We start from the raw sequence: 14,780 nt of genomic DNA on the forward strand, positions 1-14,780 counted from the left end.
TGTCTCACTCACAAAAATAAACAGCACTGGCTTTAAGAGGTTAACCTGGACAGCCTGCCACATTGCCAAAAACTAGGGGGCACCAGTAGAAAGTGGGGCTTCTTGTTCCCTAACCACTGTGTTTTGGTATTCCTGCTTTCACTATTTTCCATTTATGGAATATTTATCCTCTGGTTTGTTTGTCCTTCTGATTTATTAGCCTGTATTTTGCAAGACTGACTCTTATGTTATTTTCTGCCCCTTTCTCTTAACCAACTCAGAATGTGTCCCATATCAAATACGAGCTGTGTAGATTATCTGGGTCCCAGATTTGTTCTGCCAGTGCTACAAACTATGTTTGACTCACAGGTGCCTGTTTAATTGGCTAGGAACAGAGTTGATAAGTGGGTTTCAGATCTTTGCTGTGGATTTTACAGCACAAGCAAATGGAATGAAGCAGCAGATGATGGTGTGACACTGCGCTCTATATTCATCATAGTGGTATGATTATGATATGATTATGACATAATTATGATGCATTTTATACAAGATATGTCATGTGAGGTGTCATTGGAAAAGTTACAATTTGCTGAATGTGATTATTGTAGTGGTAGGCATGTATCATTTTTGTATCTGGAGTTATGATTATTGACTATGTGTCTGTATTTCAAATGTGGTTACACTCGGGTGACATCCACTAAGCAACATGATCCCAGTCTAGAGTGCTGATTGTGAGGGGCCTATTCAAGGTAATGGGGACATTAAGGGAAACTATTGGCCTTGGGAGAAGCTTAGCCCCCACCTGATGAGCCTTCCTGAGAACGCTTCAGACAGCCTCTGGATAATGGCTGCTATGACTCAGCAAGGCGTGCAAGGACACAACTCCATTTTGGTACCTGCCTTTTTCCACAAACTGGGCTAGGACCTTAGCTTGGACCAAAGGGTTCCCACCATATGGAGAAACTATATAAGGTGGGGAGTGACATCATGATTTGTCTTCACTCCCCCGCAACTCAACACCTGGAAGAACCTCTGAAAGACAAAGACTTGAAATGGAGGAGGGGAACCAAGGCTGCACAGCAAATGCAGCCTGTGCCTCAAGAATCTGAAAACCTGCTTCTGTCATCAGTCAGGGTGAGATATTGTTGATTGCAATCCTGCCTAGTATATTGGGCTTAGTTGGCATTTTTGTTTAATTTCCTAGGTAACCTGCTTTGATCTGTTTATCACTTATAATCATTTAAAATCTATCTTTCTGTAGTTAATAGACTTGTTATGTTTTATCTTAACCAGTGTGTTTTAAGTGAAGTGGCTGGGAAAATCTCAGCTCATCTAGCAAAGGCTTGGTGCATATCTTTCCCATATCAAGGAGGAAGCAAACTATATTAATGAGCTTGTGTTGTACAGATCCCTGTGCAGTGCAAGTTGGTATAATTTTGCGTTTATACTCCAGCAGGGGTGCAAGGCTGGGGAGTGGGGAAATTGGCTGGTGCTTCATTGTTGATCTACCAGTGGCTTAGGTAAAGCACTCAGGTAATTCAGTTGGGTGTGTGGCACCATCTGCTATCATGTTGGAAGATAACAGTCCTTGGAGAGGCTGGCTGTGTATCATCAGCAGAGCAATGTGAGAAAGACCAACCCAGCTGGATTATTAGGGGGCACAGTGGTTCCAACAGCTCCCAGACTGCACCCCGGGGGTACAACCCATCACAGATGAATCCACTTTTTGATCAGGCTTTGTTCTCCTTTATGCTGTGCAGATATCTTTGTGTTGATTGCCTCTGTGCCGGTAGTAGCTGTTGGGAACCAGGGCAATGTTCTGGCGACATCGCTCAGAAGTCTGCGCTTCCTTCAGATCCTGCGGATGCTCCGAATGGACAGGAGGGGAGGCACATGGAAGCTTTTGGGATCAGCTATTTGTGCACATAGCAAAGTAAGTGAGGAGTTCACAGGATTAATCTGAGTTATGGGGAAAAAACCAAAAGCAGAAGCAGATCAGACACTTGAGGAGAGTGTTGCCTACTGTTTAGAGCAGCAGAGTGGTAGTCAAGACCCTTGAGTACTATTCCCAGTTCTTCCGCAGATAAGCTCTGTAACCCTAGCCAACTCTCTTACTCTCTTGAGGTCCTGTGAGATTAAATTAATCAGGGCTTGATCTTGCAATGTTGAAACCAATGGACATTTTGGGCTTGACTTCAAAAGGAGTTGGATCATGCCCTTATTCGTAAAGCATGTCAAGCTCTTCGGAAGAAAGCCCTATATAATAGTGATGTGTTAACACAGGCTTCTCTCTAGATGGCATCCAATAAGACTTGGATCTAATTTCCACTCAGTGCATCAGATTAAACTTCATTGAGGGGCAACTGTATCTGTTTGTAGGTGGCAGGGGATTCTATTGTCACCATTTGGGAAGAAATTTAAATTCACCAAATGGCCAAGCTGACTTACCCATCACTGGAGTCCTGGTCCAGGAGCTGATTTCTGATACTTGATGGAATTCACAGCTGCATGTCAGTAAACACTGTCCCTTACAAAGGCTTGGTTCTAAAAGGCATCATCTGTCCCTTACAGTATTGTCCCTTGAGAAATATTGTAAAATGCAGTGCCTGAGTTCATCTATCCCCCACTGTATTTTGCACCAAATGCGTCCGATGAAGTGAGCTGTAGCTCATGAAAGCTTATGCTCAAATAAATTTGTTAGTCTCTAAGGTGCCACAAGTACTCTTTTTCTTTTTTGTGAATACAGACTAACATGGCTGCTACTCTGAAACCTATCCCCCTCTGCCACTTATGTGAAATGAGTCAGAGAAGTTTGGAGTGGGAAGGTGGTGGGAAAAGACTTATCCCAAAATCACAGCAGCAGTTCAATGCATAATGGTTTGATGCTAGTTAGCAGAAGTCAAGTAAAATTAATCTTTAAATATTCAGGGTAAATAGGCCTAATCCCCTGAGATGGGATATTAGATGGATGGGATCTGAGTTACCCAGGAAAGAATTTTCTGTAGTATCTGGCTGGTGAATCTTGCCCATATGCTCAGGGTTCAGCTGATCGCCATATTTGGGGTCGGGAAGGAATTTTCCTCCAGGGCAGATTGGAAGAAGCCCTGGAGATTTTTCGCCTTCCTCTGTAGCATGGGGCACGGGTCACTTGAGGGAGGATTCTCTGCTCCTTGAAGTCTTTAAACCACGATTTGAGGACTTCAATAGCTCAGACATAGGTGAGGTTTTTCGTAGGAGTGGGTGGATGAGATTCTGTGGCCTGCGTTGTGCAGGAGGTCGGACTAGATGATCAGAATGGTCCCTTCTGACCTTAGTATCTATGAATCTATGAAAGTTTCCATGGGAGTGGTAAATTTATTTTCACCCATAACCATGGGTCCAGATAGTACAGTGATGGGTGCTAATATATGCTCCAGCTGCCTCTGGGTGTGTTCAGTTACAGGGTCAGACCCATTCTAGTCCGTATCAGGTAATTATGCTGCCCTTCCACCATTATTGTATAGGATTAGATGATAAAGGGTTACCTGACTGAAGAGCTCTAAGATGGGGGTCTATGGGTTGGCCTGTGAATTACCAAAGTTATGTATAACTTTGATTGGAGGGTCTCATCTCTACATGACATTCTCAGAAGGAAATAGAAAAGGAGTACCTTAGAGACTAACAAATTTATTTGAGCATAAGCTTTCGTGAGCTACACCTCACTTCATTGGATGCATTTGGTGGAAAATACAGTGGGGAGATTTATATATACACACACAGAGAACATGAAACAATGGGTTTTATCATACACACTGTAAGGAGAGTGATCACTTAAGATGAACCATCACCAGCAGCAGTGGGGGAGGGAGGAAAACCTTTCATGGTGACAAGCAAGGTAGGCCATTTCCAGCAGTTAACAAGAACATCTGAGGAACAGTGCGGGGTGCGGTGGGTGGGGAAGAAATAACACGGAGAAATAGTTTTACTTTGTGTAATGACTCATCCATTCCCAGTCTCTATTCAAGCCTAAGTTAATTGTATCCAGTTTGCAAATTAATTCCAATTCAGCAGTCTCTCGCTGGAGTCTGTTTTTGAAGTTTTTTTGTTGAAGGATAGCCACCCTCAGGTCTGTAATTGAGTGACCGGAGAGATTGAAGTGTTCTCCAACTGGTTTTTGAATGTTATAATTCTTGACGTCTGGTTTGTGTCCATTTATTCTTTTACGTAGAGACTGTCCAGTTTGACCAATGTACATGGCAGAGGGACATTGCTGGCACATGATGGCATATATCACATTGGTAGATGCGCAGGTGAACGAGCCTCTTATAGTGTGGATGATGTGATTAGGCCCAATGATGGTGTCCCCTGAATAGATATGTGGACAGAGTTGGCAACGGACTTTGTTGCAAGGATAGGTTCCTGGGTTAGTGGTTCTGTTGTGTGGTGTGTGGTTGCTGGTGAGTATTTGCTTCAGGTTGGGGGGCTGTCTGTAAGCAAGGACTGGCCTGTCTCCCAAGATCTGTGAGAGTGATGGGTCGTCCTTCAGGATAGGTTGTAGATCCTTGATGATGCGTTGGAGAGGTTTTAGTTGGGGGCTGAAGGTGATGGCTAGTGGCGTTCTGTTCTTTTCTTTGTTAGGCCTGTCCTGTAGTAGGTGACTTCTGGGTACTCTTCTGGCTCTGTCAATCTGTTTCTTCACTTCAGCAGGTGGGTATTGTAGTTGTAAGAATGCATGATAGAGATCTTGTAGGTGTTTGTCTCTGTCTGAGGGGTTGGAGCAAATGCGGTTATATCGTAGAGCTTGGCTGTAGATAATGGATCGTGTGGTATGATCTGGATGAAAGCTAGAGGCATGTAGGTAGGAATAGCGGTCAGTAGGTTTCCGATATAGGGTGGTGTTTATGTGACCATCGCGTATTAGCACCGTAGTGTCCAGGAAGTGGATCTCTTGTGTGGACTGGTCCAGGCTGAGGTTGATGGTGGGATGGAAATTGTTGAAATCATGGTAGAATTCCTCAAGGGCTTCTTTTCCATGGGTGCAGATGATGAAGATGTCATCAATGTAGTGCAAGTAGAGTAGGGACATTAGGGGACGAGAGCTGAGGAAGCGTTGTTCTAAGTCAGCCATAAAAATGTTGGCATACTGTGGGGCCATGTGGGTACCTATCGCAGTGCCACTGATTTGAAGGTATACATTGTTCCCAAATGTGAAATAGTTATGGGTGAGGACAAAGTCACAAAGTTCAGCCACCAGGTTAGCCGTGACATTATCGGGGATACTGTTCCTGATGGCTTGTCGTCCATCCCCCCCACTGTTCCTCAGATGTTCTTGTTAACTGCTGGAAATGGCCTACCTTGCTTGTCACCATGAAAGGTTTTCCTCCTTTCCCCCACCTGCTGCTGGTGATGGCTTATCTTAAGTGATCACTCTCCTTACAGTGTGTATGATAAAACCCATTGTTTCATGTTCTCTGTGTGTGTGTATATAAATCTCCCCACTGTATTTTCCACCAAATGCATCCAATGAAGTGAGCTGTAGCTCACGAAAGCTTATGCTCAAATAAATTTGTTAGTCTCTAAGGTGCCACAAGTACTCCTTTTCTTTTTGCGAATACAGACTAACACGGCTGGTACTCTGAAACCTGTCAGAAGGAAATGTTTTAGAAGGTCCCTTTATTGCCATGTAAAGTGAAAGTGTCAGAAAACACATAATAGTGAATCTTTGCTTCTTTCTGATGTCAGATTGGGATGCCTTCTTCTCAACTGGACTTCATTCCATAGCTACATTTACCTCCATCCTGCACAAATCTGCTGCTAGTCTTGTAGCAAATCATTTATTTCTGCCAGAGATGCTGTCTCAGGAGACTGAGGTTTTAGAAAAAGTCACTTATGCTAAAGACATTGTCACCATGTCTTTTTTCTGCCTTGCAGGCTGCTCGTTTTCCAGAGGGCCTCCTCTGGTCTCTTTCCCAGATTCTGTCCTTCCGCCTGGGACTTGACAGGCTGAGAAATGTGTAGGGTTGCGAGAGTATTTGCTAAAATGGGCACTAACGTTTAACGATCAAGTCTAACAATGCAGTTTATTAGTAAAGTCCCTTCAGTGGTTGCAAACCACAAATTTGCTACAGAGGTTGATTTACAGTAAGACATTTGTAAAATTCTCAGCTACAGCATCCCCCATGATAGGTGATATGACCCAAGACAGAAAAGAAAAATCATGCCACAGGGACAGCTGTCTGTCAAGTACCCAGCACTCTGTTGGAGCTCTACAAATTAATAATATTAATAACCGGAAATAATATCTTCTTCACACTTCTGATGAAATGTGGTAACCAGGATGCAAGCTCTAATACACAAACTGTATGGGAATCAGGGGTTCTGTTTTCACCTCTGTCACTGTCTGATTCTGTGACCATGGGAAAGTCAGAAGTAGCTGATGTTCAGAAGTGCTGCACACCTATAGCTCCTGTTGAGTTCTGCCTGTTGGTACTATTGCAATGCAAAAAAACATAGGTGCCCTAATGTGCTGGGTGCTGTACAGAGATATAGTAAAAGACAGTCCTGGCTCCCCAAAAGCTTATGAATATGCTTGAAAATCAAGCTACCTTCCCCCTCCCTACACATACATTTAGGTGCCTAAAGCTCTCTGTGCCTTCATTTACACATCTGTAACATTGGTATAATCCCTCCTCGCAGTGGTGTTGCAAAACCAGGGCCAGGTTAAAGCCTAGGCAATTTACATCCATGTTTAGGGCTCCCCCTCAGCTCGTTGGATTCCATCAGAATCTCAGTTTTCTCATTTAAACCCTTAGTAGGCTTCTAGCCTGATGGTTGTGAAAAAAAGCTGAGAAGTGTGACCCGAGTGTAACTGATGCAGTGATGGCTGTGTAAAGCCTGAAACAATAGCTTTGAGTGGTAAACTGCTCCAGGCATCTCAATGGCTTTTCATCTCCCAAATCCATTCCTGTGGGCCTTGCCAACACCACCCCAGCAGCAAATTCTGTATGTTGTGGCAGGAGCAATGGAGTGCAAAAGGCCCAGTCCCTCCACCTAAGCAGTGTCACGCTGACCGCTGGGGTAAGTGTTAGAAGGCTCCCCAACTGCCACACTGCCTCTCTTGGGTCATGAAGAGGGGATGTATGTGAATCTCCTATGAGGGGAAGGGGGCCCCGTGGGACTTCCCAAACTTCGGTGGAAGGGAAGTGAGGGGTCCATTGTCAATGAGGGGCCAAGGCCGAGGTGCCAGGCCCAATGCTGTGATGTGTCTTGGGCCTTAACCCAGACGTGAGCCAAACTACAACTACAAATTGCTTTTATGTCCTTAGCAGCAAGGTGCTGTATAAATACTAAGTATTGTCACATCTCTGCAGTGTGGAACAGCCAGAGATGCACTATGCTGGACCCAGACTGTAATCCAGACAGAAGTGACAGTTCTTGCTGTTTTACCCTGTGTATCTCTCGTCTTTTGTCACTAGACTTCTGGCCCTGCCATTGCAGAAGTTGGTGCTGTTTTCAGTCTCCTCATTTTCAATCTGTTTCTTTTCCAGGAGCTCATCACTGCTTGGTACATTGGGTTCCTGACCCTTATCCTCTCCTCGTTCCTTGTTTACCTGGTCGAGAAAGATGTGCCTGAAAAGGATGCCCATGGAGTCGAGATGAAAGAAGAGTTTGAAACTTATGCAGATGCACTGTGGTGGGGGCTGGTAAGCAGCTGTAGAAACTGTCTCTCATTTGTTAGTTTAATGGAAATAAAGTGTCCTGGATGGGGGGAGGGATAGCTCAGTGGTTTGAGCATTGGCCTGCTAAATCCAGGGTTTTGAGTTCAATCCTTGAGGGGGCCATTTAGGGATCTGGGGCAAAAATTGGGGATTTGGTCCTGCTTTGAGCGGGGGGTTGAACTAGATGACCTCCTGAGGTCCCCCTTTCAACCCTGATAATCTATGATTCTATGAATTAGGGTGTGAGGGGAATGGAAGGGATTGGTGTAATATATTCAAACACACCTAAATCCCATTCGCAAAAGTGATTTGGGTACTTAAGAGCCTGAAGTCTAACTGAAAGTCAATAGGATGTAAGCTCCTATGTGCGAAGAAAGTCCTATTGACTTTCAATCACAGTTAGGCTCCTACGTACCTAAGTCACTTTTGCAATTGAGACTTAGGTGCATAAGTCACTGAAGTGCTTTTGAAAATTTAACTCTGGAACTTTGTTAGCTGGAGTCTAAGGGCCAGATTTTCAAAAGCCTTCAGCACCCAACAGCTCCTATTTATGCACCTACATGAACTGGCCAGATTTTCAAAACTCAGAACAGTGGGAGCTGGTCCTGTGCTTAGCACTCTTTGAAAAGCTGGACATTTAGGTGCCCAGCGAGAGGCTGAGGTTTTCTGGCAATCTGTCTCTAACTGTGGATGCTGAGCTCTCTTGGAAATTTGGCCTAGAATGTCTGGTGAAGAAATCCCTGGGAGGGAGATTTTCAAAGGCTTAAGTGGGAGTCGGGCGCCCAACTGCCATTGACTTTCCCTGGAATTTGGGCATGCAACTTCCTATTGTGCTTCTGCAAGTCTCCTCCCGAGATACTAGTCTGAACCCTAGAGAATCATCGTATATGAAGAGTCAGGCCCCCAAGTGCTGTCCGAGTTTGGATTAAATTGATGCTGGGTGGGAGGGGTATTCCAAATGAGGGGGCAATTGCAAGGTTCTGGTTCAGTCTGAACCTTAGATAATCATGGTACAAGATCTGAACCATGGCCTTACCCCTTTGTTTAGAATGTCCTGCCACATCCCTGCCACAGAAATTCACTATCAGTTTAATCCAAACTCATACAGCACTTGGGGGACTGAATCTTCTCTCAGTTACATCAATGTCAATAAGTAGCGACCGTGCTGAAGTCAGAGGATTCACATTGGTGTCAGTGAGAGGAAAATCAGAGCACTTGTGTGTATTTCACATCCAGAATTGATTCATTCTTTTCCTAATTGGGATTGAGCTCAAGTTGAATGTGTTGCCCCCTCCTGATCCCCAATGGTTCTACAGCTCCTTATTCCTCTTTCCAGAGGTGGGTGACATACTTTAGGACCCGTGGATACTGAGTTCTGTGTGTGCAGTGCCTCCAACTAGTAACTATATTCAAAACAAGAGAAAGACCAAGGAAAGTGTAGATCCTATATTTAGTGGAGAAGGGGAGCGAATAACTGACGACATCAAAGTGTTTAACATCTATTTTGTTCAGTCTTCACGTACTCTACACAAATATTAACAAGATGGAAGGAACACAAGCCAAAATAGGGAAAGAACAGACTAAAGACTATTTAGAAAAGTTAGATGTATTCAAGTCTGCAGGGCCTGATGAAATTCATCCTAAGGTACTTAAGGAACTAGCTCAAACAATCTGGGAACCATTAGGAGTTATTTTTGAGAACTCATGGAGGACAGGATTCCAGAAGACTAGAGAAGGGCAAACATAGTACACGTGTTTAAAAAGGGGAACAAAGAGGGAATTATTGAACAGTCAGCCAAAATTCAATACCTGGAAAGATACTGGAACAAATTATTAAACAATCAATTTGTAAGCACTTAGCGGATAATAGTGTTACATAGAATAGCCAGCTAGGATTTATCTAGAACAAATGATACCATACCAGCCTAATTTCCTTCTTTGACAGGCAATAAGGGGAAAGCTGTAGATGTAATTGATCTTGATTTTAATCAGGCTTTTGACACAATCCCACATAACATTCTCATAAACAAATTAGGCAAATTTGGTCTAGACGAAATTACTATCAGGTGGGTATATAACTGGTTGAAAGACTATACTCAAAGATTAGGTATCAATTGGTTTGCTGTCAAACCTGGGGGATGTATCTGCTGAGGTCTCGCAGGGGTCTGTCCTGGGTCCAGTACTATTCAATGTTTTCATTAATGGCTTCAATAATGGAGCAGAGAGTATGGTTATTAAATTTACAGATGACACCAAGCTGGAGAGATTGCAAGCATTTTGGAGGACAGGATTAAAATTCAAAACAACCTTGACAAACTGGAGAATTGGTCTGAATTCAGCAAGATGAAATTCAGTAAAAATAAGTGCAAAGTACTTCACTTAGAAAGGAAAAATCAAATGCACAATTATAAAATGGGGAATAACTGTCTTGGCAGTAGTGCTGCGGAAAAGGATCAGGGGGTTATAGTGGATCACAAATTGAATATGAGTCAACAACATGATGTAGTTGCAAAAAAAGGCTAATATCATTCTGGGGTGTATTAACAAGAGTATCGTATGTAAGACATGGGAGATAATTGTCCTTCTCTATTTGGCACTGGTGAGGCCTCAGCTGGAGAACTGTGTCCAATTTTGGGCACCACACTTTTGAAAAGACGTGGACAAAATGTTTAGTCTTGAGAATAGGAGACTGAGGGAAGACCTGATAACACTTTTCAAATATATTAAGGGCTATTGTTAAAGAGGACTCTGATCAATTGATCTCCAACTCCACTGAAGGTAGAACAAGAAATAATGTGTTTAATCTGTAACAAGGGAGATTTAGGTTAGATATTAGGAAGAATTTTCTAACTATAAGGGTAATTAAACTCTGAAATAGGCTTCCAAGGGAGGTTGTGGAATCCCCGTCATTGGAGGTGTTTAAGAACAGGTTGGACAAACACCTGTCAGGAATGATCTAGGTTTACTTGGTCCTGCCTCAGTCTTGATGCCTTCTTGAGGTCCTTTCCAGCCCTACATTTCTATGATTCTGTGACTGGGTGAACAAACAAATAACAATACTTATGACCTCAAAGATATTACAATTGATAACAACAGGGAATTAAGGACCGACTGATAAGAATAAACAATACTATATTCCTGGAGAGGACCATGGTGAATTAAAAGAAGGGCAAGGGAATCAAGTAAATGAGACCTGGACCAACACCACAACAACGCACACTAAAAGCCCATAAATTAAGTCATTACAGTACAATAAGAAAGTCTCCCCATGCACCTTATCTGGGTGTGGGAGCTGTATCTCCATGCAAAGAGCTAAAATCCCTTGCTGGGAGGCACATAGCTCTTCTTTTTGGCTGGAGTGAGTCCCTGTGAGCTTCAAGGCTCCCGATGTAGGAGAGGCCTCTCAGATGCTGCTGGCAGTCAGTCCTCTCTAGTGAAGAGAACAAAACAGGTGTCTGGTAGAATTATGCATATAGCTGATTTTGTAGTTTGCTGGCACTTCTGATATTTTAAGATTTTTTTTAATGTTTTTTTTTCAAAATTTTAATTGAATCAAAAAGTCTAAAAAACACAATTTACTTCACATTGAACAAAATGTGGTGTTTGACACGAAACAAAATGTTTCTTTTAGATTTCAAGCTTTTTTTAAAAAGGTTGTTTTTTTAATAAAATAGAAGGAAATTTCAAAATGGAACATTTTGAATTGAAAACACAAAATATTTCTTTTCAAAAATATTGAAATGAAACATTTCAATTTTTTGGAATTTTTTGGATTTTTTTTTTTTAAAAACACAAACAAGTCAGAGAAACGGATGCAAATTTGTGAAATGTTTTGGTTTTGCCAAATCTGCATTCTTCACCAAAAAAAAGTTTTGGCCAAAATTTGTGCCCAGTTCTAGTCTCCAGTTCTCTGTGGTAGAGCACAACTCAGGAGCTATGGCCGCTCTAGCAGCTCTAACCTGACACCCTGCAACCAGCTCATTTTACCCACCCAGCCTCTGTGGGCTCAGCTCACTTGTTGTGAGGATCTCATGACCTGAGTTACACACACAATGTAAACGTAAGGAATTCAGTCAGATCAAGGAAGCAGGGTGATGGGAGAAGAAGAAAAACACAAAGCAAAGGGACAGCAATGCATAGGGAAACATTTATTCTCAGAGAAGTATTTCTTTTTAATAGAAGGAGTGTGAGGAGAGGCCAGGTTGGCTTGTGGTGAAGGCCCTGAATCGGAACTCAGCGGTCTCTATTCCTAGCTTTGCTACAGACTTCCTGCCTGACATTGGGCAGGTTACTTAATCAGTATGCCATCTCGATTCTCCATTTGCAAAATGGGTATAATATATCGCCTCTGTTTAGAGGTATTGGAGGATAAATTCATTAAGACATATGAGACATGCAGGTACTATGACAATGAGTGCCATAAAAAAACTATATCTATAGAGGGTCAAGCTTAAAAGAAATCCTCCTTGTCTATTTGCATTGTCTGTCTTATAAAATGGCCAACCTATTCTCCCCACAGATTACCCTAGCAACAATTGGCTACGGTGACAAGACCCCCAAAACCTGGGAGGGGAGGCTGATAGCAGCCACATTCTCTCTTATTGGAGTTTCATTTTTTGCTCTTCCTGCCGTAAGTACCATCCTTCTTTTTGCTTTTACAAAACACAGAGTTAATGATATAGAAAGTAAAGAAATAGCCTTCCTTCTATGCAGATTCCACCCGAAATTCAACTGGGAGCCTGCAGTTCAATGACTCTCAAGCTGGAATCTTGAGCACATTCATGCATGGTGTGGAGAAAGCAATCTCTTTTCTCCTTGTGGCTAAGATAAAATGGAGCCTAGTCTGAATTATCCTGTGTGCTGTGCAGAACTTTAGAGCTAACCCTATAAACAGGAGAATTATTCATGTTTTGTTACAAACATGAGACTTGGACCAAATTTGCAAAAAGAGTGAAGGTAAAGCTTTTAAAAAGTGACTTAAGCCCTTAACCTCATTGAAAAGCAACATGGCTTGAATTTCAATGCGGCTTAGGTGCCTAAATACCTTTAAAAATCTGGCCTTAGATTCCTAAATTGCTTTTGAAAATGGCACTTGGTCACCAAAGCCCCCAAGTTTTTTTTGAAAAGTTTACCCTTGATCAGAAAGCTGCTCATGTGAGGTTGGTCCAAGATTTGGGTGACCTGAGCCCAACCTGTGGTTTCAAGTGGAAACAATGCAAAACTTGGAGCTTGAGATTGGTTTCCTTGAGCTCAAAACTTAAAAAAGAAATTCATGGGGGATGGGAGCCCAGGTGATCCAGTATCCAGAATATGGTTCATATGCACCCCCTTCAGATCACAACCACAGAGTTTAAGCTCAGTTCTGACTGAAACAGTGAAGGAGGGAAACAGACCAGCTGCACATCTTGTCATTGAGAAGGAAGTAGAAGACCAAGAAGCTTTTTGAGGAGCTTGTAATGAAACCATGTGAAGCACGGGCCTAGGTGAGGGCAAGATTTGTCAGAAAACTATGATGCCCTGTGAACTAGAACTGCCAGAAAAGCACACTGAACCCCATGTGAATTGCCCCCACTAATTCCCTACAGCTCTGATTAACTCATCCATATGTTTTAAGAGAACTTTCTCCTCAGAATTTCTGTTGTTCTTGTGTTTTCAATCAAACAACGCCTGACAGCCATCACCACCTCTGCTTTCAGGGCATCTTGGGTTCAGGGCTGGCTCTGAAAGTCCAGGAACAACATCGTCAGAAACATTTTGAGAAAAGAAGAAAGCCGGCAGCAGAACTTATACAGGTTTGGATTCTCTAGGTTTCCATCTTGAAATGATACTATATAAATAAGGGCACTATGTAATGAAGTAAGGAATTCTCCCTTGAAGTTCTTATTTCCCTGTGCCCTACATGGGAAGTTGTAATTCAGATATATACTCTGAGGTCAGACAAGATGATCAATGGTCCCTAATGGCTATAAAATCTATGAGTTCACAAAACACTTGTCCCTTTTAGAGCAAAAGTGTCGTTGCTACAAATTCACATGTTCAAAGTTAAGTTAGTCATTCTGCTGAAATTTTCTAGGCAGCCTCCCTTCCAACATCCATTTCAGTGGCACAGAATCACCTGAAACCAGATGGCAAAACCTTTGGCACTATGCACTGTGGGGGGAGGGGGAGAAGAGGAGGAATCACCTGTTTTGCAAGGCTCCAGTTTCCACTGTTTCCCTTGGGAGACTATCCCACATACAGAGATGCCACAGGCTTTTTTGATGCTGTAAAAACTCATAAATGTACAGAATATTGGTCAATAGTGCCTATTGGGTTACAACTTAACATATGTGTTCCTGTAAACGAATCAAGAAGAAAAAGTAGTTTGCAAAAACAAAAAGGAAGCCTGTCATACTTCCCTGGATTGTTGATTGTCTTAAGAGCTAGTTAGAAGTCCATTTAATTTAATGCAAAGACTGCATTGGCTCCACTGAATTTGGATCAGAGCCGTAGATTTTATTTTGTAAAATTTAAATATAAAATTGGTAGCTTGAAGGTTGATCTGTTTGACAAAAATCCAATATGCACTGCAGGCCATGACCTGAATCAAATGACATCAATTGCAAAACTTTTACAGTGGGACCAAGATTACTTTCTTTGAAATCAATGGGAGCGGCGGATATTTATGACCTCTCAGGGTCAGACCCATTCTTTGGAGAATGCTTTGCTGAACAGCATACTTTTGCAGTAAAAATATTTCCTAGCAAAGCACAGGATACCGTGGAGAAGTCTGGAGAAGTTGATTCACTGACATTAAAGAACAGGCAGCCAGGGTAACCACAGTACTGCTGTTTATGTGCTAGTGGAAGTTTGATAGGAGTTATGTGCTAATGTTTAAAATCACTCAGCAAAACTTTCCACAGCAGTATATTAAATTGATTGCTGCCCACTAACCATGGCTCTTTCAGATTCCCAGAAACATCAGACAGATCACATGTTCTACATTTTACTAAGCTAGATGCTCTTTTAGATTTATCAGACTTTAGAATAAAGCAAGATTAGTAAAATGTAACCTCTTCCGGGTATCTGAAAGCAATGGGCAGTGCGCAGTATTCTGTCACATAT

General features: G+C 42.5%; 1 protein-coding gene across 1 annotated transcript in view; it reads left to right on the forward strand.

Annotated features, from left to right (window-relative positions):
• The window catches only part of KCNQ3 (potassium voltage-gated channel subfamily Q member 3), a 318,729-nt gene that overhangs the window by 263,403 nt on the left and 40,546 nt on the right, over window positions 1-14,780 (forward strand). Inside the window, exons 4-7 of the mRNA XM_038390679.2 lie at window positions 1,740-1,912; window positions 7,506-7,661; window positions 12,196-12,306; window positions 13,373-13,468. Of these exons, the coding sequence (XP_038246607.1) occupies window positions 1,740-1,912; window positions 7,506-7,661; window positions 12,196-12,306; window positions 13,373-13,468 (536 nt within the window). The remainder of the gene's footprint in view (window positions 1-1,739; window positions 1,913-7,505; window positions 7,662-12,195; window positions 12,307-13,372; window positions 13,469-14,780) is intronic.

The sequence above is a fragment of the Dermochelys coriacea genome, chromosome 2, assembly GCF_009764565.3.
Source record: "Dermochelys coriacea isolate rDerCor1 chromosome 2, rDerCor1.pri.v4, whole genome shotgun sequence".
Lineage (NCBI taxonomy): Eukaryota > Metazoa > Chordata > Testudines > Dermochelyidae > Dermochelys > Dermochelys coriacea.